General features: G+C 35.3%; 6 protein-coding genes across 7 annotated transcripts; 1 reads left to right on the top strand and 5 right to left on the bottom strand.

Annotated features, from left to right (window-relative positions):
- Nucleotides 1-583: 583 nt before the first annotated feature.
- LOC138124855 (uncharacterized) lies at nucleotides 584-1,927 on the bottom strand. The gene is made up of 2 exons (XM_069040034.1): nucleotides 1,093-1,927; nucleotides 584-1,043 (listed from the first exon to the last, which is right to left on the bottom strand). The coding sequence occupies exons 1-2, from the start codon at nucleotides 1,882-1,884 to the stop codon at nucleotides 600-602; spliced, it is 1,236 nt and encodes a 411-aa protein (XP_068896135.1). The 5' UTR covers nucleotides 1,885-1,927; the 3' UTR covers nucleotides 584-599.
- Nucleotides 1,928-7,503: 5,576 nt separating this feature from the next.
- On the bottom strand, nucleotides 7,504-8,882 carry LOC138124854 (uncharacterized). The gene is made up of 2 exons (XM_069040033.1): nucleotides 8,032-8,882; nucleotides 7,504-7,982 (listed from the first exon to the last, which is right to left on the bottom strand). The coding sequence occupies exons 1-2, from the start codon at nucleotides 8,821-8,823 to the stop codon at nucleotides 7,539-7,541; spliced, it is 1,236 nt and encodes a 411-aa protein (XP_068896134.1). The 5' UTR covers nucleotides 8,824-8,882; the 3' UTR covers nucleotides 7,504-7,538.
- A 1,802-nt stretch (nucleotides 8,883-10,684) lies between these two features.
- Nucleotides 10,685-12,094, top strand: LOC138124852 (uncharacterized). The gene is made up of 2 exons (XM_069040031.1): nucleotides 10,685-11,583; nucleotides 11,632-12,094. The coding sequence occupies exons 1-2, from the start codon at nucleotides 10,798-10,800 to the stop codon at nucleotides 12,082-12,084; spliced, it is 1,239 nt and encodes a 412-aa protein (XP_068896132.1). The 5' UTR covers nucleotides 10,685-10,797; the 3' UTR covers nucleotides 12,085-12,094.
- A 2,801-nt stretch (nucleotides 12,095-14,895) lies between these two features.
- On the bottom strand, nucleotides 14,896-16,406 carry LOC138124853 (uncharacterized). The gene is made up of 2 exons (XM_069040032.1): nucleotides 15,443-16,406; nucleotides 14,896-15,393 (listed from the first exon to the last, which is right to left on the bottom strand). Exons 1-2 carry the CDS (start codon nucleotides 16,232-16,234, stop codon nucleotides 14,950-14,952), a joined length of 1,236 nt encoding a protein of 411 aa, XP_068896133.1. The 5' UTR covers nucleotides 16,235-16,406; the 3' UTR covers nucleotides 14,896-14,949.
- A 2,689-nt stretch (nucleotides 16,407-19,095) lies between these two features.
- LOC138124845 (cytochrome P450 6a2-like) lies at nucleotides 19,096-21,223 on the bottom strand. 2 transcript variants are annotated; one of them, XM_069040024.1, is made up of 4 exons: nucleotides 20,889-21,215; nucleotides 19,706-20,829; nucleotides 19,403-19,654; nucleotides 19,096-19,344 (listed from the first exon to the last, which is right to left on the bottom strand). In XM_069040024.1, exons 2-4 carry the CDS (start codon nucleotides 20,667-20,669, stop codon nucleotides 19,178-19,180), a joined length of 1,383 nt encoding a protein of 460 aa, XP_068896125.1. In that variant the 5' UTR covers nucleotides 20,670-20,829; nucleotides 20,889-21,215; the 3' UTR covers nucleotides 19,096-19,177. The 2 variants fall into 2 exon arrangements, with proteins under 2 accessions (XP_068896125.1, XP_068896124.1); XM_069040023.1 differs by having other exon boundaries at nucleotides 19,706-21,223.
- A 1,013-nt stretch (nucleotides 21,224-22,236) lies between these two features.
- Nucleotides 22,237-24,302, bottom strand: LOC138124846 (probable cytochrome P450 6a14). The gene is made up of 4 exons (XM_069040025.1): nucleotides 24,145-24,302; nucleotides 22,930-24,093; nucleotides 22,628-22,879; nucleotides 22,237-22,572 (listed from the first exon to the last, which is right to left on the bottom strand). The coding sequence occupies exons 2-4, from the start codon at nucleotides 24,071-24,073 to the stop codon at nucleotides 22,406-22,408; spliced, it is 1,563 nt and encodes a 520-aa protein (XP_068896126.1). The 5' UTR covers nucleotides 24,074-24,093; nucleotides 24,145-24,302; the 3' UTR covers nucleotides 22,237-22,405.
- Nucleotides 24,303-25,178: the final 876 nt, after the last annotated feature.

The raw sequence follows: 25,178 nt of genomic DNA, 5'->3' as shown, positions 1-25,178 counted from the left end.
TCCATTATAGTTGCTTTATGACCCAGAAACTGAGTACCATGAAGTTGCTCTTTTGAGTTTGAGAATAATCAGTAATCTCTAGGAGTTTTTAGACTTGATCTGCAGAAAAAATACTTCTAAACCGACGTTCTGAATAGTAGTCTTGAAAGTCGTTGCGTTGTCCCGATGTAAATGTCGTTTTAGTTCTCTTCTTCTTTTTTTTTGAATACTTTGAATAGTAATTTTATCTAGTACCTGGTGATGTGATGGTGGTCTATAATTCCTAAAGTTACAACAAAAGTAAGTTGATGAATGTGTTTCTAATTTGTTGTTAAATTTTCGGTACCCATTTACGTAATATGCATCTATTTTTTTTCTACACTAGCTCCAGAATAACCCAACTACCACGTTTAAAGTGATTAGACTACTCCTTCACCACATGTGAAGGTGCGGTCAGTCAACACTTTTTATGTCAGGGACAATTATTAATCGATCACTATCCTAATCTACTTAGATATGAAAATTAAGTCTTGACTTTTTCTGCAAAAGCATTTGAAAAAACGTTAGAAATGTTAAATATTTATTTTAATAACAAAACAAAATGTTCTCTGAAAACACAGTTACATAAACCCTTTATTTATAGCAAGTTTTATAATGGGTAGCGTTCTTTTTCCAAACTCTTCTGTGCTTTTCACCGCCTTGGTAAAAGCATCGGTTATTTGACGACCCGACTCCGCTACTTCCGCCAAATCATTCACTTCGTCTGAATCCGACAAACAAATTTTTATTATGGCGGGTAACATCGTCAGTCCAAACAATGAAAATCTTTTCCACTGTTTCTGCAATTCCTCAAATGGGAACATCTTGTCAGGATCACTTCCTAACTTCCTCAAGAACTCTGACAAACTCTCATAGTACACATTCACAATTTCATCAAAATTTGGGATATCATCCTCAGACAGACAAGTGAAGAGGAAGTAGGACAAATCGTAGACCGGTGAAGCTAACCTACTAATTTGAAAGTCCAAGAAACACACATCCGACAATTTTGTTTTGTTACTGTCCTGAAAAACAATATTGGTCACATTTTAATGATACTTGATCGTCACTTACTGCATATTTGAACATAAAGTTGTTGTTCCAACAGTCTCCATGGAGAATAACTGCGTATGGGTCGCTCGGATCTGTTAATTCGTTATTTCTTTTGGCCCTTTCGTTTAAAATATTTAACTTTGTTACAACGTCATCCTCCTTTTTTTCTTTGGCTATCTTGATGATATCCTGATAGTTATTCGCGCCTTCTATTGGCTTTATGTATTTGGTCATCAGTTTCATGATGTCGGTCAGTTTTCCCCCTAATTTTTTGAACACTTCTGGTTTTTGGTCTCGCAAAGCAAAAGAAATTGCGTGAAACTTTCCATAAACTTTAATAACTTTTCTGATGTGTTCTTTATTCATAGGGTGCAGCCTATTGTGCAAGCAATAACCACTGGTTTTCATATTTCCCAAAATTAACACTTCCATCTCTTCCTCGATTATGCTGTCATAACACTTGGGAGTATTATCAAACGGATCCGTGATTCCTTTTTCTGCTTGAAATTCTTTGAATACCGGGAGGATTTCGTTATAAAAATAAATTTCATTTTCGAATACATTTCTTATTGGCATCATATCTCTCAACTGCGAACTTTTCTTGCCACATTTTATCACAAAATCGTAGGATTTTTCTTCATTGGTGTTTGCCGTTCCACGAACTTCCACGAAAGTAACATCTCCTAAATAACCGTCACCTTTTTCCGTACTTCCTGATATATGAATGGAGTAGTTCGCGAGACTTTCCTTCTTTAGCACAGGTTTCAGCCAGTTTTCTATATCAGTTCTGGTGGCACGATTCGCAGAATTCATCTTGAATTTTCACATCCAACTGATTTAATCTCCAAAATATACATTTATATAAGAAATTTTGTTCAGATAAGAATTTTCATGAAGTTATCGATAACATTTTATCAATTTATTTCTCTTCATCATTTGAGTACTATTCGTACAGTTAATGGTCCAGAATTTTATTAAAATGACTAAGTATTATCAATAACATTATCTCTAAATTGTGTGATGAGATAGGAACAATACTCAATTAGTTTGAAACAATGCAACACGGCACGATAGATCTGATAATATTGTCGACATAAAAATATTTGAAATGTCTAGATTTATAGAATAATTTCGATTGAAATTTTTGATATCACTGTGGAATTTTTTAAAGTACGTGAACTTTAATAACAAGAGTAGGTTTGCAGACTGTTGCACAAAAATACATTTTGATGATTTTGTAATATCAATAAACTGTTTTGAAAGCGTTAGAATGAATTCGCTTCGTCTACGCTGGTCATTTAATTTTTAAAATTTCTTCCTGACTATGAAATTAAATCATTAAAAAATACAGTGCGTTCGTAAAGTTCGGAATAAATTCGATAAAACTGTAAGTATTAATTTCTGAGACAAATCCTCGAAGAGGTCAACTTTGTTTTCAAAAAGTGCATATTCTTCAGTACTTTACTTATGTTGACAGCTTTTCATCTCCTAATTATGCCATCATGAATAATTTTTTCTTCAAACGTCCGTAAAATATGATATTGCACTGCTGCATTGATAATGCTAAAGTGTCACTTCATTGTCATGGCATCTAACGAGCTCACCAGCGTCCGTGAAGTTATTATCTCCGCTGAGGAGCGTCCGTGAAGTTATTATCTCCGCTGATGAGCGGCTATAAAGTAAACCAGCTAAATCATTTGAAATTCCCACCTGGTTTCTTAACATTTCTTAAATAATATGTTATGAAGGTTTGAAGAAAAAATAGTATATGTTATTCGGAGCAAAAATGGTTTTATGTGCTATGGCTGGTTTGTCCGAGGGTTTGTCTGCCTCACTGCGTTCGGCAGCCAATCTACCAGCCGCAGCACATAAAACTTCATTTTTGCTCCTCATAACATAACATACATACTATTTTAAATGATAACGCCCACTTTTTTCTTCTTTTTCTGATAGACCTTCGTACTACCTAAACAATGAGTGAAAAAAATTAGTACCTTACATAACAATTTTTTTGAGAAAATGACAATTTTTCTTTCAAAAATTTAATTTTTAAGGTAAACATTTTTTTTTTCTATGGGTTTAGTTAAAATCGAAGGTTTATTTTAATAGACCAAACAATTTAGAAGATTTGCGGCAGAGAATTCGCCCTGAAACGAAACAAATAAGCCCTGACATTATTGAGCCCAGTGTACAAAGTGCCGGTGAGTGCTAAATGGTTGAGGGGAGGCTATTTCAACATTTGTGTTGAATTTTATTGTTTAACCTTAGCTGTTTGTTTGTTTTTGTTTCAGGTTAATTAAAATTTTTACAATAAAAAAAACTAAATTTTATAAGTAAAATATGTCGCTTTCTCAAAAAAATTGTTATGTAAGGTGTCAATTTTTTTCATTCATCATTTAGCTACTACGAAGGCCTATTAGAAAAACAAGAAAAAAGTGGGGGTTGTCTTTTAAAAAAATGATTGATGACGTCATAATTAGGAGACGAAAAGCTGTCAACATAAGTAAAGTGAAGAATATGCACTTTTTAAAAACAAAGTTGACCTCTTCAAGGATTTTTCTAAAAAATTAATACAACTTACAGTTTTATCGAATTTATTCCGAACTTTACGAACGCACTGTATATCTAATCAAACTGGATCAACAAAAAATATTTGAAAATGGGCACGTGTTACCCTGGAAAGTGCAGAGACATAACACAATACTTTTATTATTCTCTATTATACGGCGTGATCAACAATGACTGAGTCTGTTGGCAATGAAACAGTTGAAAAGTGCTGGTGTTTTTTGTCTCGTAATTTGCGGTGACTGAATTTTTTAACTTGAGACAACATTAAAAACATTTTTGGTTATCCCGGTTATGTTTATGCTATTACAAAAATGAATCTTTGATGGTAAATTACAAATTTGCCAAATTTCATTGTTACCAACAGACTCAGTCATTCTTGATCACACCGTATTACATACAGTGCATTTTTTTTTAACTTATACCCCCTGTTAACTTTTGTTCTGATGAAAATATTCAAACCATTTTTGGAACAAAGTTGGAAGATTTTTTAAACTATCGGATAGATTACAATTCAATATCCTAAACTGTCGAAAAAGTTGTGAAAAAAATATTTGTAAGCACGCCGGAATAATAGTACGTCGAGCGGCCGCCAGAATAGCGTCCTTGTCGGCTCAACCATAAGGTTCTCGATTATAAAAGGTAACGACAACGGTTGCGCCAATATTTCCATCTCACTTAATTTGGCGTCTATGCAAGTTAATCTGTTCGACACGATACAAACATCCCGTAAAATTGTGTATAACTCTGTCTTTGTCACACTCACGGCATTTGTCGATATGTCCTCTCTTTTAATTTGGCGTCTCAAAAACGAACAATGAGTTGTCGCTACCTTATTTATCATCGAGAACCTTACTCAACCAGCAACTGCCTATCCCCACTTTTGATTTTTGTCAGTTTCATTTAAAAAATAAATAGCGAGATCTTCTCGTGGTTATGATTAAATATGTTTATAAAAAAAACCAAACGTAAAAACGTTAACGCACAAATAATTCAACAAATTAACAGAAATTATTATCAAAGGAATTGTTCGAAATGTTTTTCTTCGACTATTTTGTAAGTGTCGCACTGTAATGGAATTTGGTCAGGTCATGGGTCAGGTGCTGGTTGAGTTGAGCCGACAGGGACGCTATTCTGGCGGCCGCTCGACGTACTATTATTCCGGCGCGCTTTAAAATTTTTTTTCACGACTTTTTCAACAGTTTAGGATATTGAATTGTAAACTATCCGATAGTTTAAAAAATCTTCCAACTTTGTTCCAAAAATGGTTTGAATATTTTCATCAGAACAAAAGTTAACAGGGGGTAAAAGTTTTACCATGCAATTCCCTATGGCAACAGTTAAAAAAATGCACTGTATAACTACTATCAACAATGACTGAGTCTGTTGGCAATGAAACAATTGAACAGTACTGGTGTTTTTTGATTCGTAATAGGCACTGACCGGGTTTTTTTTAACTTGAAACGACATTAAAAACATTTTTGGTTATGTTGGTTATGTTTATACTAAAAATTTCACAGTAAATTTCTAATTTATCAAATTTCATTGTTACCGAAGACTCAGTCATTCTTGATCGATCACACTGTAGTAAGGCCCCTTCAGCACACAACACTTTTTTTAGGATTTTATCCTGTTTTCAAAGGTATGTTGAAAAGAGCAAATAAACTAGGCAAAAATGAATAGGGAATTTTTCCATTTTTGAATTTTTTATAAATACAGTTTAAAATTTGTAATGAAATGTGTTAGAAATATATTAATATACACATTAAATGTAATGTTTCAAGCACCTGTAACATTTTAAATTTATCCAGTGTTTAAGAATACGTGGGAGGAGTGGGGCAATTATTTTGCTTTCCATGAAAAATTGTGGAATTCCCTATTCATTTTTGGCTAGTTTATTTCAAGGATTTAAAAAAGTAACATTTTTAACAATTTTACCCTGTTTTAAAGGCACCTTTCTTAAAAAGTCAAAATTTTAAGGATTCTGTCCTGTTTTTAAGAAAATAAAAAAGTTAAAATTCTCCTTCAGCTCATGAAACTGCGTTGAATTTCAAGGCCTGTTTGTATCAAAAAAACAACAAAGGTATTCGCTAATGCACAGGGATAGGTATCACCCGTTTTCCGGGAGAGCCTCTGGGCGACCACGAAGTCCGGTGGTTCCTCCGGGAGAGCCTCGGGGACGACCGATGTTGATCTGCTCTCAGCGTTCGGTCAGGATGAGACCTGATGTTGGATAGTCGCAAATCCGCAGACGGCGTTTGGGCCTGGATCCTCTGGAGATTTTTCGCTCCTACCAACCCTCGTCGACTCCGCAACGATCCCATACCAGCAACTACTGCACAGCTAATCATCCCTTTTGACCCCTTTTGAACACAACAACAATACTCCCGGCAAAAGGCTCGTGAACTTCCCCGACTCGAGCTGGTTCCCCCCTTATAGGTCTTTAACCCCCCTCCCGTGGGTCTTTTTCTGTGGATACGGAAACACCGCGGGCCGTGCGCACGTTAATCGAACATTCGAGAATATTCTAGAAAATTGGTTTTGTGAGAAATTTAAATCGTAACAATACCTACTGATGTGTACCGATCTACTCAATTTTGTAGAATTTGTCTCAGATGCATTAAACCTTTAGCAACAAATTGATATGTCATATCTGGATCAGTCGAAACTATTTGATCTCGTGATTTTTTGGAGAAATTATGGACGGTGAGTTTCCGGAAGGTTTAGTTTCTTTTTTCAAGTTATTCTAGTGTTGTCAGGGTTCCAATCTAGAGGCCTTATTGTTCAAAATTTTTCTCAATGATGTTGTAAAATGTGTACGTTTCAATTGTCAATATTTATTTTCACATTAAAGCGACTAGAATTGTTCGTAAGGATCAGGACTGTACCGTGTACTTCTTCTAGTCGTTCAATCTCTAGAATGTAAACCACGACAGTGCTCTTTTAAATGCGGGAACAAACAGTAATCACTGGGGTCTAGACTTAGTCAGTAAACAGTTTATTTTAACATCTTGAAACATGCATTATGGATATCAGCAGTGGAAGTGCAGCTCTTGTGAGCCAGAACCCGTCTTAATAGAACAGTAGACCTCGTCTAAATTTTCTTCTTTTTTCGCAATTTTGGAAATAAATTTAATACTTCACTTCACTGTGACCTCCTATTCACACGATAAATGTCAGTGATGAGCAAAAAGCAAATGAGGTGATTATTTTCCGAATCCTGGTGCAGTTTCCATGAAAAGTCAGCTGCCGAATGCGTTCCTGCTCTGGTGTAAACAGTTTTAGCCATTCGACATCATTATTTATATTTTTCCTGCGCTGCCTACGGAAGAGTCGAACTCTCTGATGTAAATTCAAGCTTGTTTAATGCATATCGTTGAACAAATAAATCTTTTCTTGTGTCAAAATACGTATTCCGAAGCTTAATAGATAATGAACCACGCTCGTGGCTTGATGTACAAAGTACAACTGTTATATATTTATTTAACAGATAAATAGTATATTATGTTATGAGGAGCAAAAATGAAGTTTTATGTGCTGCGGCTGATAGATTGGCTGCCGAACGCAGTGAGGCAGACAAACCAGCCAAAGCACATAAAACCATTTTTGCTCCGAATAACATATACTATTTTTTCTTCAAACCTTCATAACAAATTGTTTAAGACATGTTAAGAAACCAGGTAGGAATTTCAAATGATTTAGCTAGTTTACTTTACTGCCGCTCATCAGCGGAGATAATAACTTCACGGACGCCTTCAGCGGAGATAATAACTTTATCTGCCGCTCGTCAGCTCGTTAGATGCCATGACAATGAAGTGACACTTTAGCATTATCAATGCAGCAGGATAATGTCATAATTTACGGACGTTTGAAGAAAAACAAAATTTTATTTGATCTCGTTGTTACATAAACCCTTTGTCTATAGCAAGTTTTATGATGGGCAGTGTTCTTTTACCAAATTCTTCTATGCTTTTCACCTCCTTGGTAAAAGAAGCAGCTATTTGACGACCCGACTCCGCTACTTCCGCTAAATCATTCACTTCGTCTTTGTCCCACAAACAGACTTTTATTATGGCAGGTAACATCGTCAATCCAAACAATGAAAATCTTTTCCACTGATTCTGCAATTCCTCAAATGGAAACATCTTGTCAGGATCACTTCCTAACTTCCTCAAGAATTCTGACAAACTCTCATAGTACACATTCACAATTTCATCAAAATTTGGGATATCATCTTCAGACAGACAAGTGAAGAGGAAGTACGACAAATCGTAGACTGGTGAAGCTAACCTACTAAGTTGAAAGTCCAAAAAACACACATCCGATAATTTTGTTTTGTTATTGTCCTGAAAAACAATATTGGTCACATTTTAATGATACTTGATCATAACTTACTGCATATTTGAACATAAAGTTATTGTTCCAACAGTCTCCATGGAGAATAACTGCGTATGGGTCGCTCGGATCTGTTATTTCGTTTTGTCTTTTGGCCCTTTCGTTTAAAATATTTAACTTTGTTACAACATCATCCTCCTTTTTTTCTTTAGCTATCTTGATGATATCCTGATAGTTATTCGTGCCTTCTATTGGTTTTATGGATTTGGTCATAAGTTTCATCATGTCGGTCAGTTTTCCCCCTAATTCTTTGAATACTTCTGGTTTTTGGTCTCGCAAAGCAAAAGAAATTGCGTGAAGTTTTCCGTAAACTTTAATAACTTTTCTGATGTGTTCTTGATCCATAGGGTGAAACCTATCGTGCAAGCAATAACCACTGGTCTTCATGTTTCCCAAAATTAATACTTCCATCTTTTCTTCTATTATGCTGTTATAAAATTTGGGAATATTATCAAACGGATCTGTGATTCCTTTTTCTGCTTGAAATTCTCTAAATACCGGAAGGATTTCGTTGTAAAAATTAATTTCATTTTCGAATGCATTTCTTACTGGTATCATTTGTCTCAACTGCGAGCTTTTCTTTCCAGATTTTATCACAAAATCGTAGGACTTTTCTTCATAGGTGTTGGTCGTTCCACGGATTTCCACGAATGTCACATCACCTAAATAACCGTCACCTTTTTCCGAACTTCCTGATATATGAATGGAGTAATGCTCTAGATTTTCCTTCTTTAGCACAGGTCTCAGCCAATTTTCTATATCAGCTCTGGTAGAACGATTTGCGGAATTCATCTTGAATTTTTACATCCAACTGATTCAATCCTCAAATTGTACATTTATATAAGTAATCAGTTCTGATAACACTTTCATTGAACTTATCGATGCCATTTTGTTATCAATTTAATTCTATTTATCATTTGGGTACTATTCTTACACTTAATGGTGCCAGGTTTTTATTGAAATTATGAAGTACTTATTAGTAACGTTGTCTGTAAATTGTTTAATGAGATAGGACTATAAAGGGCGTATTCTGTAACTGCTCTGCTAAATTTTAAAGCCCGTTAAATCAAATTGTCATAGCAATGACCAATCAGGGCTTGAAATTTTAAATTTTAAATCACGCTAAAATTTTAACGCCCCTTTAAAAATTACAGAATACGCCCTTTATTCCGCTAGATTGAAACAACTCACCATGACATGATAGAGTTGATCGTTTTACCGATATTGAAGTGTTGAGAGAAATTTATCAAAAGAGTTTTTTCTTCTCTTGTAAAAGAAGTCGAACAGGTCAGAAATCGTCAAGTTCAAATGAATCTTCGCTAAAAACAACGACAATTATTACTTGATATTTTAAGACCGTAGTATTAGACCAACAGTCAAAGACACCATTATATCCTGAAAAAGAATGCGTCCTTATAGTGCTTAACATATGCTTTTAACATTTGTTCAAAGTATCTTTATGTTTGTTTAAATCTAGCTCATCATACATTATTTGCACAACATTTAAGATTTTGCTTTTTCAAATGATCAAAAGTGGTTTTGATTAATCTCACAAAATTGTTAAGTTTTATCTCTTTTAAGCAATAAAAAAGACATGAAAGTGGCAATGGGTTTTTAATATCAGACCCATAACAATGTTTTCCTAATATAAATATCTACTCTATCATAAGTATCCTTTTTTAAGCTTGATGTTGGTGATTGCTACATTACAAGATCTTAACAAACGAAGTTGTGTTTCAAAATTTCTTTAAAGCGGGATAGCTTTCTGTGCAGAAAAAGATCTTAATTTTCTAACAGAATCAAATCAATTCAATTAAAATGAGACAGAGCCGAGATGGATTTCTTCAAAGATTTGTTACGGTAAATGAGTGTATGTTTCGTAACTTCTAAATACGAGTAGCTAAAGCGTGAAATCATTAACAGGAAACACACCGGTTTCAGAAATGTTTTTAACTGATTATTTGCCACATAGACAAAGTTTAATAAGAATACATTAGGTATGTTAAATTAATTTCCCGAGTAAAGCATGCTACCAATGAGAGAAATAATCAGTGTTAAGCCCTAGTGATTTCGTGGTTCTTATTTGCCAAACGATGAAATACATTTTTCGAAGATTTTCCAATTAGTGTCTTAGAGGCCGATTTCAAGTTGAGTTGCAACTTGTATTGTCATGGTAACGGCACAAAATTGCAAGTTTGAGAAAGATGACACACATTAGTAATTAATGTGTAGGACAAAGATAGCTACACAATTGCGCTGCATCACCTATTTGTCGCCCTGACTTGAAATCGGGCTCTTAGGTAACTTTGCTGAAAAGGAAAATTTCTTTATTTTTTGATAAAATTTTTAACGGTAGTGTACATTTAATACAGAGTTATGAAGATTGTCCCAGTTGGCGTTGGTGACGTAGTTGAATGTGCCGCAAGCCTCATAACATGAGTGCGACTTGTATCGCCGATAGGTGGCGATACTGACGGTAGTGGAAATCTGTCTATTAGTTTCATTTTTTTTGACAAGTTGTGACATTTATCAAAATCCGTTCACACAGGAGAAAATTCTCAAATTCTGATGGTGTCGAACAAAAAAGAGATTTTAGGGTCAGATCATGAAACCGGCCGTAAGAGTTCCAAGTTCGAATCTATTGATGATAAAAAAAATTGAAGATTAGATAAATCATTTGGTGCCGGTACTTATAAATAATGTATCCTGGCAAAATTTGTCAAATTAGTTTTGGTGATAGTACAATATTCCACTTATTTGATAAAAATGAGTAGTGTTAGTGATATTCAAAACCAACTTACTGAAGTGCTCAATAAAGTTGCCAAAAAGCTTAACTTAAAAAAATTCTCTTTAAACCTAAACCTGAACGCTTTGAAAGGAGATGGATTTCTCGGTGATTTTTACAAAGTGTCCATTACAGATGACGAAACAAAGAAGAAATACGATTTAGCCATTAAAAAAGCACCAACGGAGAAAGTAAGGAGAGAGGAAAGCCGCATAGACTTGGCTTATGAAAACGAAATATTGTTCTATTCGGAAATTTGTCCCGCCTTTAGGAAATTTGAAGAAGATCATGGCATATCGAAACCTTTCGATTCTGTTCCCGAATACTTCGTCAGTGATGGTCAACTGGGAAAAGAACTCATAGTCCTCAAAGATATCACAAAAGAAGGATTTGAATTAAGAGAAAAGGATTTGTTGTTGGACGACGACCACGCAAATCTTATATTTAAAACTTACGGACATTTTCACGCCATTTCATTTTGCTTGAAAGAACAGAAACCTGAAGAATTTTCGAGGTTGACTAAATCGCTTAAGAACATTTGGAATGAAGATTTTGTAAAAGATAGTCTTGTTAATATAATTAAAAGTCATGTGGAAATCGCGTACGAAGCATTAGATCCTAGAGAACATGCTAAAATAATGGTAAAGCTTAAAAAATACATAGAAAACTGCGAAGAAATACTCTTTGAAAGTATAAATTATACTGGAAAATATTACGGAATCCTTCACGGAGACTGTTGGTCTAACAACATGATGTTTAAATATCAGGTAATAATTTGTGTTTGTTTTTGGTGAAAGCTCATTCCGGTTTTGTAGGATCCACAAGAGCAATCTAAAGTGGAAGAAATTAATTTATTAGATTTTCAACTGTGTATGATTGGAAATCCTGTTTGTGACCTGTCCTATTTTTTTTACGCGGGAGGTTCAAAAGAACTCTTCGACAAATTAGATGATTACCTTAACATTTATCATGAAAGCTTTTCCAAAGCAGCGAAGAACTTGGGTAGTGACCCGGAGAAAATATTCCCCAGAGAAGCTCTAACTCGTGATTGGAAAATACACTCAAGATTTGGATTGCTGTTATCTCTTCTTGTAACAAAAATGAAATTAGTAAGTAAAGAAGATGCCGTGGGTATGATAAATACTGCAAACGAAAAAACGGAACGTGACAATGGAGATCAGTTTATGAATGTGAAATATAATGTAAAATTATACAAGAAGAGAGTCCGTGACATTTTGACACATTTTCATGAAACAGATATTTTGTAAATAATTTTAATATCTATATTATTTTGTATATTTTTCCGGAGATAGCTCGATCTGGTTTTCAGGTTTTCAAAATTTGTAAAAAAAATTTGTTATCATTTACCTTACCGAATTAATCCCAGGAGAGTTGACAAATAGAAGAACAAATTTCGCAACATGATATTGGGCAAATTTCAAAAGGGAAGATTACCAATCTTTTTTTTTAACGTTTTGGCTTTGAGCTGAGAGCCACGACCTTAATCGATCACATAACGGCCTGGGTCCTACAGATGACTTCAAAAGCTATCGCCAGGAGAGTGACGGGAGTACACACTTCTTGCCTAGGGGTCAATCAAGGCACTGTTTAACAAACATGGGTTTGACCACGGTCGCACATATCGGGCGTTCAAATGAAATCCTGGGCTGAGTAGGCGTTGGAAAAATTAAACCGTTTAGAACAGTGTAAAGTTTGAATTTTCCGCCGTTTGACACGAATGACATTTGTTTATGTTTAATCGAGACATAATTGAACATGTTTGTTTTCAGCAAAGGGTGCCCTTAGATATTTGCTTCGAGAATAGGAATCGTTACGTTATTCTATTTTTGATGTAAAACATTGCAAAGAAAGAAAAAAAGTAAATTTTTTTGGCTATAAATTTTAGGTTAGCTGTCAACATGCTCCAATTAATCTACGCTTTAAAAAAGCACAACAATTGACGGTTTCCAACGCCTTCCCAGCCCAGGATTTCATTTGAACGCGCGATAGAAAGTACACAGGGAATACGACTCTATATGGTTGTGCCAGTATATCCAATCTTGTTAGTACTAAAAGTATTGTAATTTTTCGACTTTCACGCCATCATCCTGGTGACAGCACCTCTTGGAGCAGAATACATTTTGATGATATACCGTTTTGCGAAATTGAGGCCACTCATTTTGCCCCTTGAAGAATATTTTTTGCAGAGAAACAAAACAAAAATTAATGAGAAAAGATACTTCAATTAATCCTACATTGTATCTTTTTTTATTTAATTCATGTTTTAAGAGAACCCACGACGTCGGAGAATTATTTAAATGACGGAACTGAACAAACTTATTCAACTTAAATCTTATTTAACAAGGAAAAAATTGGTGGAACCAAAATAAATCATTTTTGTGGGTTTTCGGTTCATGTTTTTACTTAAAAAAAAAATATGTATTTGGTCCGTTTTGCCACTTAACATTTTTTAATTAACCCCCTGGCATCGTCATTGGGTGGAATAGGAAATTGTAATATATCCCAGAAGATGACCATTTAGAAATACAAATTGAATTGTGCTAGGATTTTTGACAGAAATAAACCATGTACATTTAGGAAATTTTATTCTTCTTTACATAGAGCTTGCTCTGATAGCTGTAACTCTGCAATCGATATACTCTGGAAACAAACGATTCAGATCTTTTTTGTACACAATTTAGTCTACTTTACTTTCAATAACTTGAGATTTTACTCTAAAACAAACTCAAACCGAAATACTCACTGATATTCGTAAAATTCGCACCCTGTTCGTTAAGTACAGTGAGGGACATGGAATCCTGGGCAGTCTGTTATTGTCATTTCAAAAAGTGTCAATGTAAATGCACCTTTACCGTCATTATGATTGATATTTTCAAAAAAACTGTCAACTTGGTTATGAGTAGCTAAGGTATGGTTTAGAAATTTTGACAACTGAATCACCCATCTGCCCAGTTTTCCGTGTTCCCAATAGTAAACTCTTTCCACTCATAGATTGCTTGACATAAATGTTACTAAAAAAGTTCACTCTACGTAACAACAAATAGATCCGTCGCGAAATTTAAAAAAATTGAAAGAGTAGGTTTACACGTGATGTTTTATTATTGTTCTGCATGTTTGCACTTAGGAAAGACGAAAGAAAACTTCAGTATAGTAGAAGTAATATATTAGGTTTTATTAATACAGTGTATTTCACGAGTGATAATGTGCCCGACGGAATTAAAAATGCAAATCTAGATAAATGCTTAAACCACTTGACAGCACTGGCAGTTTCAAATTTAAAATGTCATATAATTAATTTTTCGCGTGGGTTTCATAACAACCAATGAGAATCAGTGGCACGAATGTTTCAAGATATTACCAACACAATCTATGATACTTTGTTAATATTTCAATGTTATGATTTGGGGATTTTGTTATCTAAGGATATTTAAAAAACTGCATTCTATCAGTGGACGTAGTCTACCAACCTACTCAATTTTATACAATTTATCTGAGATACGTTAAGCCTTTGACAATAAATTGATAGTTCATATCTGGATCAGTCAAAATTATTTGATCTCGTGAACCATATAATTTTATTGGAGAAATTACGGACGGTGGCTTCCCGGAAAATTAGGGTTCTATTTTCAAGTTCATATTAGATAATTAGTTAAAGACAATATGTGGAATAATCGGGTTATAGGTGATTGATGTACGAATGTCATTCTGGTGTTGTCAGTGTTCCAGTCTAAAACCCTTATTACGAGTATTTAAAATTTTTCTCAATGATGCTGTAAAATGTGTACGTTTCATTTGTCAATATTTCTTTTCCCAGATAACATTAAAGTGATTATAGTTGTTCGTAAGATTCAGGACTGTACCGTGTGCTTCTAGTGGTTCAATTTCTAGAAAGGTATCCCACGAAAACTGTCAGATATAAATTCAAACTCGCTTAATGCATGTCGTGAAATATTTTCTTGTGTCAAAATTGAACCTATTCAGAAGCTTAATACGAGTAGATAATGAACAATGAACCACGCTCGTGGCTTCATGGATTAAGGGTATTAAAACAAAATACAACAACTGTTATATATTTATTTAAAAGATAAAATAAAATTTACTTGATATCATTGTTACATAAACCCTTTGTCTATAGCAAGTTTTATGATGGGCAGTGCTCTTTTTCCAAACTCTTCTGCGTTTTTCACCGCCTTGCTAAAAGCATCGGTTATTTGACGACCCGACTCCGCTACTTCCGCCAAATCATTCACTTCATCTTTGTCCGACAAACAAACTTTTATTACGGATGATAACATCGTCAATCCAAACAATGAAAATCTTTTCCACTGTTTCTGCAACTCCTCAAATGGGAACATCTTGTCAGGATCACTTCCTAACTTTCTCAAGAACTCTGACAAACTCTCATAGTACACAATCACAATTTCATCAAAATTTGGGATATCATCCTCAGACAGACAAGTGAAGAGGAAGTACGACAAATCGTAGACTGGTGAAGCTAACCTACTAAGTTGAAAGTCCAAAAAACACACATCCGATAATTTTGTTTTGTTATTGTTCTGAAAAATAATATAAGTCACATTTTAATGATACTTGATCATAACTTACTGCATATTTGAACATGAAGTTGTTGTTCCAACAGTCTCCATGGAGAATAACTGCGTATGGGTCGTTCGGATCTGTTATTTCGTTAAGTCTTTTGGTCCTTTCGTTTAAAATATTTAACTTTGCTACAACATCATCTTCCTTTTTTTCCTTCGCTATTTTGATGATATCCTCATAGGTATTCCGGTCTTCTTTTGGTTTTATGTATTTGGCCGAAAGTTTCATCATGTCGGTCAGTTTTCCCCCTAATTCTTTGAATACTTCTGGTTTTTGGTCTCGCAAAGCAAAAGAAATTGCGTGAAGTTTTCCGTAAACTTTAATAATTTTTCTGATATGTTCTTGATCCATTGGGTTAAACCTATCATGCAAGGAATAACCACTGGTCTTCATATTTCCTAAAATTAACACTTCCATCTCTTCCTCGATTATACTGTCATAAAATTTGGGGGTATTATCAAACGGATCAGTGATTCCTTTTTCTGCTTGAAATTCTCTGAATACCGGAAGGATTTCGTTGTAAAAATAAATTTCATTTTCAAATGCATTTCTTACTGGTATCATTTCTCTCAACTGAGAACTTTTCTTGCCAGATTTTATCACAAACTCGTAGGATTTTTCTTCATTGGTGTTTGTCGTTCCACGAACGTCCACGAATGTCACATCACCTAAATAACCGTCACCTTTCTCCGTACTTCCTGATATATGAATGGAGTAATTCTCGAGATTTTCTTTCTTCAGCACAGGTCTCAGCCAATTTTCTATATCAGCTGTGGTAGAACGATTTGCGGAATTCATCTTGAATTTTTACATCCAACTGATTTAATTCTTAAATTGTACATTTATATAAGTAATCAGTTCTGATAACAATTTTATTGAAGTTATCGATGCCAGTTTGTTATCAATTTAGTTCTATTCCTCATTTGAGTAGGTACTATTCTTGCACTTAATGGTGCCAGGTTTTTATTGAAAGGATTAAAAGTACTTAGGTATTACTCTTATCAGTAACGTTATCTGTAAGTTGTGTATTAAGATAGGACTATGATTCCTCTAGTTTGAAACAACAACAATCTTCGCCAAAAACAACGAGAATATATTATTAAACCATCAGGCAAGGACACCATCATGTCCTAGAACCTAGAATATAATGTTTAGCATAATTATGCGTTTAACCTTTGTTCACAAATGGGATGCAAATGGCGGACCTGCAGGGTGGACAAACTTCGAATAAAAATGCATAAATCGGTGGGAGGACGCCTGTATTTATTTTATGCATACATTCTTGTTTTCATTTACAGTGTTATTTAATCTGGGACAAGATCGCTTAATAACTTGAACAATTTAGCGGTGCGACTTTACATGACACAACAAGAAATACATAACACAATAAATTTGTCTACCGACCTCTTAAGGAGGGTGGAAAAAGCAGTTCCCTCTTGGGTAGGAACCAAAATATACAGCTAATAAATAACAACAACGGCCGCCTAGAACCTAATCTGAAATATAAGATCAAACGGCACCGTGAAACAAATGATAATTAGGTTATTACGAATAGACACTGTAAATAATCTTTTCAATCTCTAAAGTTACACATGTTATCTCATATTGCGCAACAAGGCTCAAGATTACCATGACGGACAATCTAATTCCCTAAATTGCCTAAATGAATATTACGCACCTCGGACTCTCAGCTCTTCAAGATAGAACGCGGTCTCCGATCGCGAAGTTAGCCTAGTTCTCGCCCCCCAGTCTCCGAATTTCTACCCTAACGACGTCGTGTCGTCCAAGTCCCTGCGACACCTAACTCGTTATGGGTGCAGTGCGCCCGGCTTGTGTCCTTCGAATCGCCACTGCGAAGACCAAATATGATGAAACAGAGTCCGTCCACCGAAGGCGGTCGAGAAGCTCTACGGCCAGGAGAGAGAGAGCCCCGCGAAGGCGACGTCGGCAGTCTCACCTACGGCTCCTTTGGTAGGCACTCGTTTTTCATTGCAACGTGGAAAATCTGCCCACGCGTCGACAACCTAACTTCGGCCAAACATGTGCCCCGGTTTTCCTTGCGTTTGCCCGTTTTTCCCTATTTAAAGCGCTGACACAATATGATCGGTTAACTGTTCCTCCTTTCCAAACTCTAACTTTGCAAATGGACTCGCCCAACGGATTCCGACGTTTGTCACTAAATAACTGTGATTTTGAAAACTGGACGCGACCAACGGATTCCCACGGTTCACCCCTTACTCACTCTAACTTTGAAAATGGCTCGTCCAACGGATTTTAGTTACCGGATAACTTTATTGTGACGTTCCCCCAAGAATTTCCCCACACTCTCCATTCCTACTTCTCCCGAACTTATCGGAATAACAAAACGAAATAACATACCTGCTAGACACTACTTGTTGTCGGTAAGGTCATACTATCTGAATTCCAACGCGCAAACTGTCGGCGACACACGAGGTTCGCACCTGTAATCGACCAACACGTGTCTTCTCCGCGATTGGTGAATGTTTACGCAGCACGGCCTTGATTACATTGACATTATACAAGAAAATGAACGACTCGGGATTCGTAACAGCGACAACTAAAACAATGAAAGCGACCAGTTCATCAAACACCACCGCTGAGAGCTAAGAGTAGAGGAGTAGAGTGTAGTCCTCGCGTTTCCGGTACCAACAATACGCAATCCAAGGTACCAACAGTACACAATAAAGAACCAAATAGTTCCTCTTGTGTTGCTTTCGGCGGCGGCAATTTGAATTCAAACTGGGGTATTACATCGTGTTTGTTTAAACTTTAAATCCAGTTCATCGTACATTTTTTACACAACATTTTGTTTTTGTCAAAAGATCAAACGTGGTTTTGTCAGTCTCACAAAATTGTTAGTGTCAATGGGTTTTAAATATCTGGCCCATAACAATTCTATCCTGATATTAGTATATTATACACCAAGGTGGAGAAGTTCATGATTATAGCCAGAGCGCCAAGATTAGATCCCGAGGCTCGCCGAGGGATGTAAGGCGCGAAGGCTATAAGGGACTTGTCCACATAGGAAATAATAATAAGAATTGTACAGTTGCGGTCACGGAACAGTTTACATCATTATTTTTTTAATATAATTTTTTAAAAAATCATTGGCGTAGTGTTATTAATGAACCGAAGGTTGCAAAACGTTATTAATAGGGGCCTACACCAAATATTAATTTGTAAAAAGTTATCCTAGTACCTATTTGTTAAATTGTAAGTTTTTAGTTTGTTAAATTTTGTATCAATTTTAAAACATAAACATCCACATAATATGTAGTTATTTATGCAACGAGTTTCTGTGTAAATTGGGCTTTTCTAATTGCCCGAGGGACAAGATTAAAACACGAGCGTAGGTTTCCAGCCAGGGTTTTAAGGCCTCGAGGGCAATTAGAAAAGCCCAATTTACCCAGAAACGAGATGCATACAAAATTTTATTGTTTGAAACGACGTCCCTGAAGCATCCAAATCTTTTAAAAATGATTTCGCATTTGCTTTTGACAGTTTTGACAAATTTTTCAAGACCTGTCAGTAATGTAACGTTGAATGTGTTGTCTAGGGCAACGGTTCGTTATCTGCTCATTTTGTTTAGGACAGTTAAGAGGCAGTTTACAAAGGAGAAAAATGAGAATTTATGACAGTTGAAAACAATAAAAGTTTTTTATTTTTTACATTGTAAATAGTAAATAGTAATAGTAAATCGATCGATAAGTGTGATTAATATTACTTTATTTTTTCTACATCAAGCCAAATACTACCTTTTACCGCTGTGATGAAACTGTTCTTGCTAATCACGAGGGGAACTTTGGTTTTCTTGTTCAAGCTTATCCTGTAATTTTTTAGTAAAGCTGTTAGTCCCACTTTGCTCTGCATTATTCCAAACCGTAAACCTAAGTAAGTAAATAGAATTGTTAACGAAATCTAGCAACAATAGCTACAAAGACCCACCAATACACAGTCTCGGTCCTTCTCCGAACGGAAGCCATGTGAAAGGTCGTCTTGCCTTCGTATTTTCTTCAGAGAATCGTTCAGGATCAAATATTTCTGGATTTGGGTAATATTCGGGATCTCGGTGCAAACCCCAAGCGGAAATCGCAACATCTGTTCCTTTTGTTATAACAATATTTGTGTGAGGGACGATGTAATCTTTGGTACATTGTCTCAATAAGATCGAGAGCGGTGGATACTTTCTTAGCGTCTCTGTAGAAAGGAAAAAATATTTTCAAAATGTTTAAAAAGTGGAACACGTACCGTGTAGAATTTGGTCCATGTAAGTCATTTCTTTAATTCCGTCATACGTTAATTGATTGTCGTATTTAGATAGTACCGAATTGACCTCTTGTCTTAATTTTTCTTGTATATCAGGATTTGTGGCCAATTCGTAGAGTGCAAAAGTCACGGTTGTAGACGACGTTTCGAATCCAGCAACAAAGAATACGAAACATTGGGCGGCGAGCTCGTTCATGGTGAGAGCTGGTTCTTGATTTTTTTCGTTTTCATCCGTTATCTTTTCATCATCAGTAACAGAACCTCTGTTTTTCAGTTGCAAAAGCAGATGAATAAAATCTTTTCTGTATATGTTGTTTTGTTCTCGGTAATTTACAGTATCTTCAACAATCTTCATGAAGAACTTTTCCACTTCAGCATTTGTTATTTTAAATTTTATTGCTTTTAATATTCTACGAGGGAAAAAGAACTGCACGAAACCCTTCGTTTTTTCCCAAGTGGACACGTCAAATACTTTTTTGCCGTATTTTCTGAACAACGAATTCGGATCTTTCAAACTGTTGCATTCGATGCCAAAAGCAACCGAGCCAATGATGTCCGTCGAGAATCGTCCTAAAACCTCTCTGATATCCACGGGTTCGTTCTTGACGACACTGTCATCTATTAGCTCCGTTAAACCGACAGTGCAATCGGCTAAAGTTTGAAACATCATCTTCATTTTTCCCGAAGTGAAGGTGGGCGTCAGTTTTACTCTCATATTTCTCCATTTGGCATCTTCCAAGCTGAACAAGTGGGCGCTAAGGGGGTCATTTTCTTCGTCTACGTAACTACCGTGATTGACGAAATGCGAAAAATCTACCTGCATTATATGTTTGATTAGTTCAGGATCCGTGGGAATGTAGAACGGTTTGGGACCGAAGTAACTCCCGCCATGTTTTAAACCTTTCGCTTTGAATTGCATGTACAGACCGGAAAAGTGTTCAGCCATGCTGGTTTTGCCCAAAAATAAATTTTTGGCATCTCCGAAAAAGAGCACGGGATTTAGTGTCGGTAGTCCCACTTTGTCCCAGAAGGTTAGTTTCCATTTAAAGTATGCAATTGTTACCACCACAAGTGTTGTAAGAAGAGTGGCAAAGTCAATAATGAAACTGCCGGTAAATATCGCCATGATTACAGCTGAGATACTTAATTTTATTACTTTTTATACCTTTGAAATTTTGAACTTTTTGTCGAGCAGTTGACCTCCACAAGAATCACAACGTATCTGAATCGGTAACACAGTTTCGTTCAGTTCTCATCGGATCGTAATGTAAATATTGAAGTATTTTTAGATAAAGTTTAAAACAGCGATTTTGTTGTTCACTATTCCAGATATCACAAACAACTCTTAATAGATTTGACGTCCGCCTAATCTCGAAGGTCACATTTTGAACATTGCACGCACCATCTTGGTGTTAAATTATGATGATGATTTCATAACACAGTCTGCGTCAAGGATTGGTAATAATGAAGATACAGGGTTATTCACGTAAGATGACGAGACTGACTAGATAAAAATGCAACCCAAAATACATTTTGCAAAGCATTCATTGTGTTTTGGTATTTAAAATTTAAATCAGGAATCCAAGTAGGTATTCTTGTAGTTTGAAAGGTATATCTGCCATTGCATTTTTCGTTAATATTTAGTATTTGAAAATGTTTTAGAACGATGACAGAACCGACATGATTCTACTTACCCATAATTTTAATTGCTTATTATTGTTGTTAAATCATACTTTGTTGAGAGAGGTATGTTTCTGTCAGAACTTGACACTCATTAGGATGACGTTAAAAGCTAAATATCTATGTTTTATGTGCATTATGACAACGTACCGTTGGCTTCAAAAAAAAAAACGGGAAATGAAATTTGACCTAATGTGAATTGGAAATTTAATTTGTCAATTTATGTCAATTTGTGTCTGTTTGACAGTAGTATTTCTGACAGATAAGTGCAGTTTTTTAACCTAAATTCTAAAAGGCCGTTTCAAACTATAAAAGTTTAATAAAATCTGACAGAACTTTTTCTGACAGTTCCCGTTTTTTTTGAAGCCAACCGTAATAGGGATCGAGATAGCTTTATAATAGTAGTTTATTTAATGAGTTCGTGCGTAAATTGGGTCTTTTTTGGCACGAGTGGGCCATCGAGCCCCTTAAAGGCTCCAAATCTCTTAAAATCTTTAAAATTAGCTTGACGTTTCGTTTTGACAAGTTGTGACATTTATCAAAATCCGTTCACATAGGAGAAAATTCTCAAATTCTGAGAGTGTCGAACAAAAAACTAATTTATAGGTAACTTAACATCAACAACAGGATTGGTCAGTTTAAATTGCTTCTTTCCTAATCACTATTTAAGATAGATTTTATTTGAACATTTTTCCTATTATTCCCAGAAGATGATGAATTCACCGTATTATTTTGGTCCGCCAGTTTTGATAAACCCTGTATATATATATTTTTTTTGGGAAGAGTTGCGTTTTTTCTACTTTCTTTCATAATAATTTATTAAATTCCGCCTCTATTGCTATAAATATTTTGTTGTATTTTGAATAAAGGCATTTTCAGTCCAATTTAACTTGACATTAACTAGGGTAGTTAAAGATTAGATATTACAACTTAAATTATCTTCTGTAGCGTTTGTTACATTTTTTTGTATTAGTAATTAGTTGTATTAAATAAGATTTTCACTTAATTTAACTTTTCAACGTCAAGCCAGATGCCTCCTTCTGCTGTTGTAATGAAAGAATTTTTTTCCATTGTCAAAGGAACCTTAGTCCTGTTGCTCACTTTGATTTTATAGTTTTTTAATAGCGTCGTTAGTCCTACTTTACTTTGAAGCATCCCAAACCTTAGACCTTTAAAATAATCAATTCTAATGTAGCTGCGAATTATATTTGGAAGCGTTCTTACCGATGCACGCTCTTGGTCCTTCACCGAATGGAAGCCATGTGAACCCAGGTCGAGAGTTTTTATTTTCTTCGGAAAACCGGTCAGGATCGAAAACTTGCGGATTCGGATAATATTCCGGATCGTTGTGCAAACCTAGAGCTGAAATGCCCACGTGAACTCCTTTTTCGATGAGTATGTTTGTATTTGGAACTATATAGTCTTTGTTACATTGTCTATTCAACAGTGGTACTGGGGGGTATTTTCTCAAAGTTTCTGAAAAAGAAATTTGATTGACTTGTATCATCTAAGATATTGATTGTTACCGTTCAGTACATTTTCCATATAACTCATTTCCATCATAGCGTCATAAGTTACTTTGTCGTTGTGTTTAGCTAAAACCTCGTTGATTTCATTCCTTAATTTATCTTGTACGTCTGGATTTGTGGCCAATTCGTACAATGCAAAAGTCATGGTAGTCGAAGAAGTTTCAAATCCTGCCAAGAAGAATACAAAAGCTTGTGCCGACAGTTCGTTCATTGTTAGAGCTTTTTCGGCACTTGTTCCATGTTCGTCGGTTATTTTCTCGTCGTCTTTTACCATACCTCGATTCTTCAGTTGTAGAAGCAAGTGCATAAAGTCTTTTCTGTAAATGTGGTTTTTCTCACGATAATCTACCGTATCTTTGACTGCTTTCATAAAGAATTTTTCGACTTCTGGTTTTGTCGTTTTGAATTTTAGCAATCTTAGTATACCTCGGGGAAAAGTAAAACCAATGAGTCCTTTGAAGCGGTCCCATCTGCCCGCGTCAAATACAAGTTTACCATATTTTCTGAATTGGGCGTTCGGATCTTTAAGACTGTTGCATTCTAGTCCGAAAGCAACGGAACCGATGATGTCGGTTGTGAAACGACCCAAAATATCTTTAATGTCGACTGGCAGATGATTGGTCGCCGAGTCGTCCATTACGTCTTTCAAGCCTACGGTACAATCGGCCAATGTTTGAAACATCATCTTCATTTTACCAGAAGTGAATGTCGGTGTCAGTTTGACTCTCATGTTTCTCCATTTTGCATCTTCCAAACCAAACAGATGGGCACTGAGGGGGTCGTTTTTTTCGTCTACGTAAACGCCGTGATTTACGAAGTGCGAAAAATCTTTCTGCATGATGCATTTCACAATTTCCGGATCTACGGGTATGTAGAATGGTCGGGATCCCATATAGGCCCCGCCATGTTTTACCCCTTTTGCCTTGAAGGTATTGTAGATTTTTTCAAATTGCTCTCCGAATGTAGTTTCTCCGAGTATCACGCCTCTGGTGTCGCCAAAAGGAATTGTCGGATTTAATGTTGGTAAACCGATTTTGTTCCAATAATTAAACTTCCATTTGAAGTATGTAACAAATACGACTACGGCGGCCACTGATAGGCCTATTACGTCGTAAACGAGACTACTCGTGATTAAAGTCATCTCTGACTAATACTTACAACCTAAAAAAAATACATGTTTAAAATATGTCTTTAAATCTGAAATAATATTACCTGAACTTAGATTTTTTCAACAGTAAAATATTTGGTGACCGTACTATCTTGTTACTATAACTGATTTTATCTAGTAATACCTTAACTTATATAATCTTTATGATACGTCACATCTAATTGCGATATAATACCACGCACGCAATGCTAATTGAATGGTAAATAAAGACTGGAAATGACTGGGGACCAGCTTTTTGTAATTACAACAGAAGACAAACCGATTTTGTTATATTTGTTATACTAGGTGTTCTGGAAGTCCACGCAACAAATTTAACCACCAATAGGATTCGTTAAATTAAAAAAAAAACATAATTTATCATTTTTTCCGCAAATTCTTCAAAACAGAGTTAAAATTAAATATAATTTGAACCGTAAAATGCATACCCGCTCATGTGTTTACACATTCATTGATAACGAAGCACGAAAACAAAATTACTCTAAAAAAAATTTTTTTTAATAAAAATTCTCGAATGAAAAACCGTAAAAATTAGTATTAGAACAGCGGTCGTTCCTTCTTTAAAAAAACTGTCCGGTTTTTTTCGCACAAAAAGATTTGCACTCATCCTTTCGTTTCAATTGATAATTATCCCATGAGCGAAGTATCAAATTAGGGGTTAGAAAAAAGTAAAAAAAAATATTCAATTAAAAAAGCTAAATATGTAAAAATATTTATTTTAAAGAGTTATAGTGATTAAATTTATTACGTGGAATTCCATAACACCCGGTATATCATTATGTAGTTAGTCAGTCTACACAAACATAATGGAAATAGCGGGAATTGTGGTGGGGCCATACATTTAGTTACTTGTTATCTTACTTAACTTAACAAGTTTTTTTAGACTAATGAGTTCAGTATTGAAAAACACTTATCATTTTTGACAATAATGCAAACCTTCAAGTAATCTCATCATGATATTCCATTTTACTTTTAGGTATAGTACCCACTTTACAGGACCAATAATTTATTATCCACCGATAAAGTGTCACCCCACTTGTGATAAAACACTTTTGCTAAAAGAAAAAATCGATTAAACCTG

The sequence above is a fragment of the Tenebrio molitor genome, chromosome 2 (genome assembly GCF_963966145.1).
Source record: "Tenebrio molitor chromosome 2, icTenMoli1.1, whole genome shotgun sequence".
In the NCBI taxonomy this organism is placed as follows: domain Eukaryota; kingdom Metazoa; phylum Arthropoda; class Insecta; order Coleoptera; family Tenebrionidae; genus Tenebrio; species Tenebrio molitor.
This window is presented reverse-complemented; position numbering and strand designations above follow the sequence as displayed.

Excerpts from the sequence above, each read along its gene's own strand:
- LOC138124846 (XM_069040025.1), bottom strand. The coding sequence starts at position 24,073 with ATGACTTTAATCACGAGTAGTCTCGTTTACGACGTAATAGGCCTATCA. Across the intron at positions 22,880-22,929 it reads TATGGAAAATGTACTGAACG|AAACTTTGAGAAAATACCCC; the intron begins GTAACAATCAAT and ends TTTCTTTTTCAG. Across the intron at positions 22,573-22,627 it reads AGGACCAAGAGCGTGCATCG|GTCTAAGGTTTGGGATGCTT; the intron begins GTAAGAACGCTT and ends ATTATTTTAAAG.
- LOC138124852 (XM_069040031.1), top strand. The coding sequence starts at position 10,798 with ATGAGTAGTGTTAGTGATATTCAAAACCAACTTACTGAAGTGCTCAAT. Across the intron at positions 11,584-11,631 it reads ACATGATGTTTAAATATCAG|GATCCACAAGAGCAATCTAA; the intron begins GTAATAATTTGT and ends CCGGTTTTGTAG.
- LOC138124845 (XM_069040023.1), bottom strand. The coding sequence starts at position 20,849 with ATGGCGATATTTACCGGCAGTTTCATTATTGACTTTGCCACTCTTCTT. Across the intron at positions 19,655-19,705 it reads CATGGACCAAATTCTACACG|AGACGCTAAGAAAGTATCCA; the intron begins GTACGTGTTCCA and ends TCCTTTCTACAG. Across the intron at positions 19,345-19,402 it reads AGGACCGAGACTGTGTATTG|GTTTACGGTTTGGAATAATG; the intron begins GTGGGTCTTTGT and ends TTACTTACTTAG.
- LOC138124855 (XM_069040034.1), bottom strand. The coding sequence starts at position 1,884 with ATGAATTCTGCGAATCGTGCCACCAGAACTGATATAGAAAACTGGCTG. Across the intron at positions 1,044-1,092 it reads ACTTTATGTTCAAATATGCA|GACAGTAACAAAACAAAATT; the intron begins GTAAGTGACGAT and ends ATTGTTTTTCAG.
- LOC138124854 (XM_069040033.1), bottom strand. The coding sequence starts at position 8,823 with ATGAATTCCGCAAATCGTTCTACCAGAGCTGATATAGAAAATTGGCTG. Across the intron at positions 7,983-8,031 it reads ACTTTATGTTCAAATATGCA|GACAATAACAAAACAAAATT; the intron begins GTAAGTTATGAT and ends ATTGTTTTTCAG.
- LOC138124853 (XM_069040032.1), bottom strand. The coding sequence starts at position 16,234 with ATGAATTCCGCAAATCGTTCTACCACAGCTGATATAGAAAATTGGCTG. Across the intron at positions 15,394-15,442 it reads ACTTCATGTTCAAATATGCA|AACAATAACAAAACAAAATT; the intron begins GTAAGTTATGAT and ends ATTATTTTTCAG.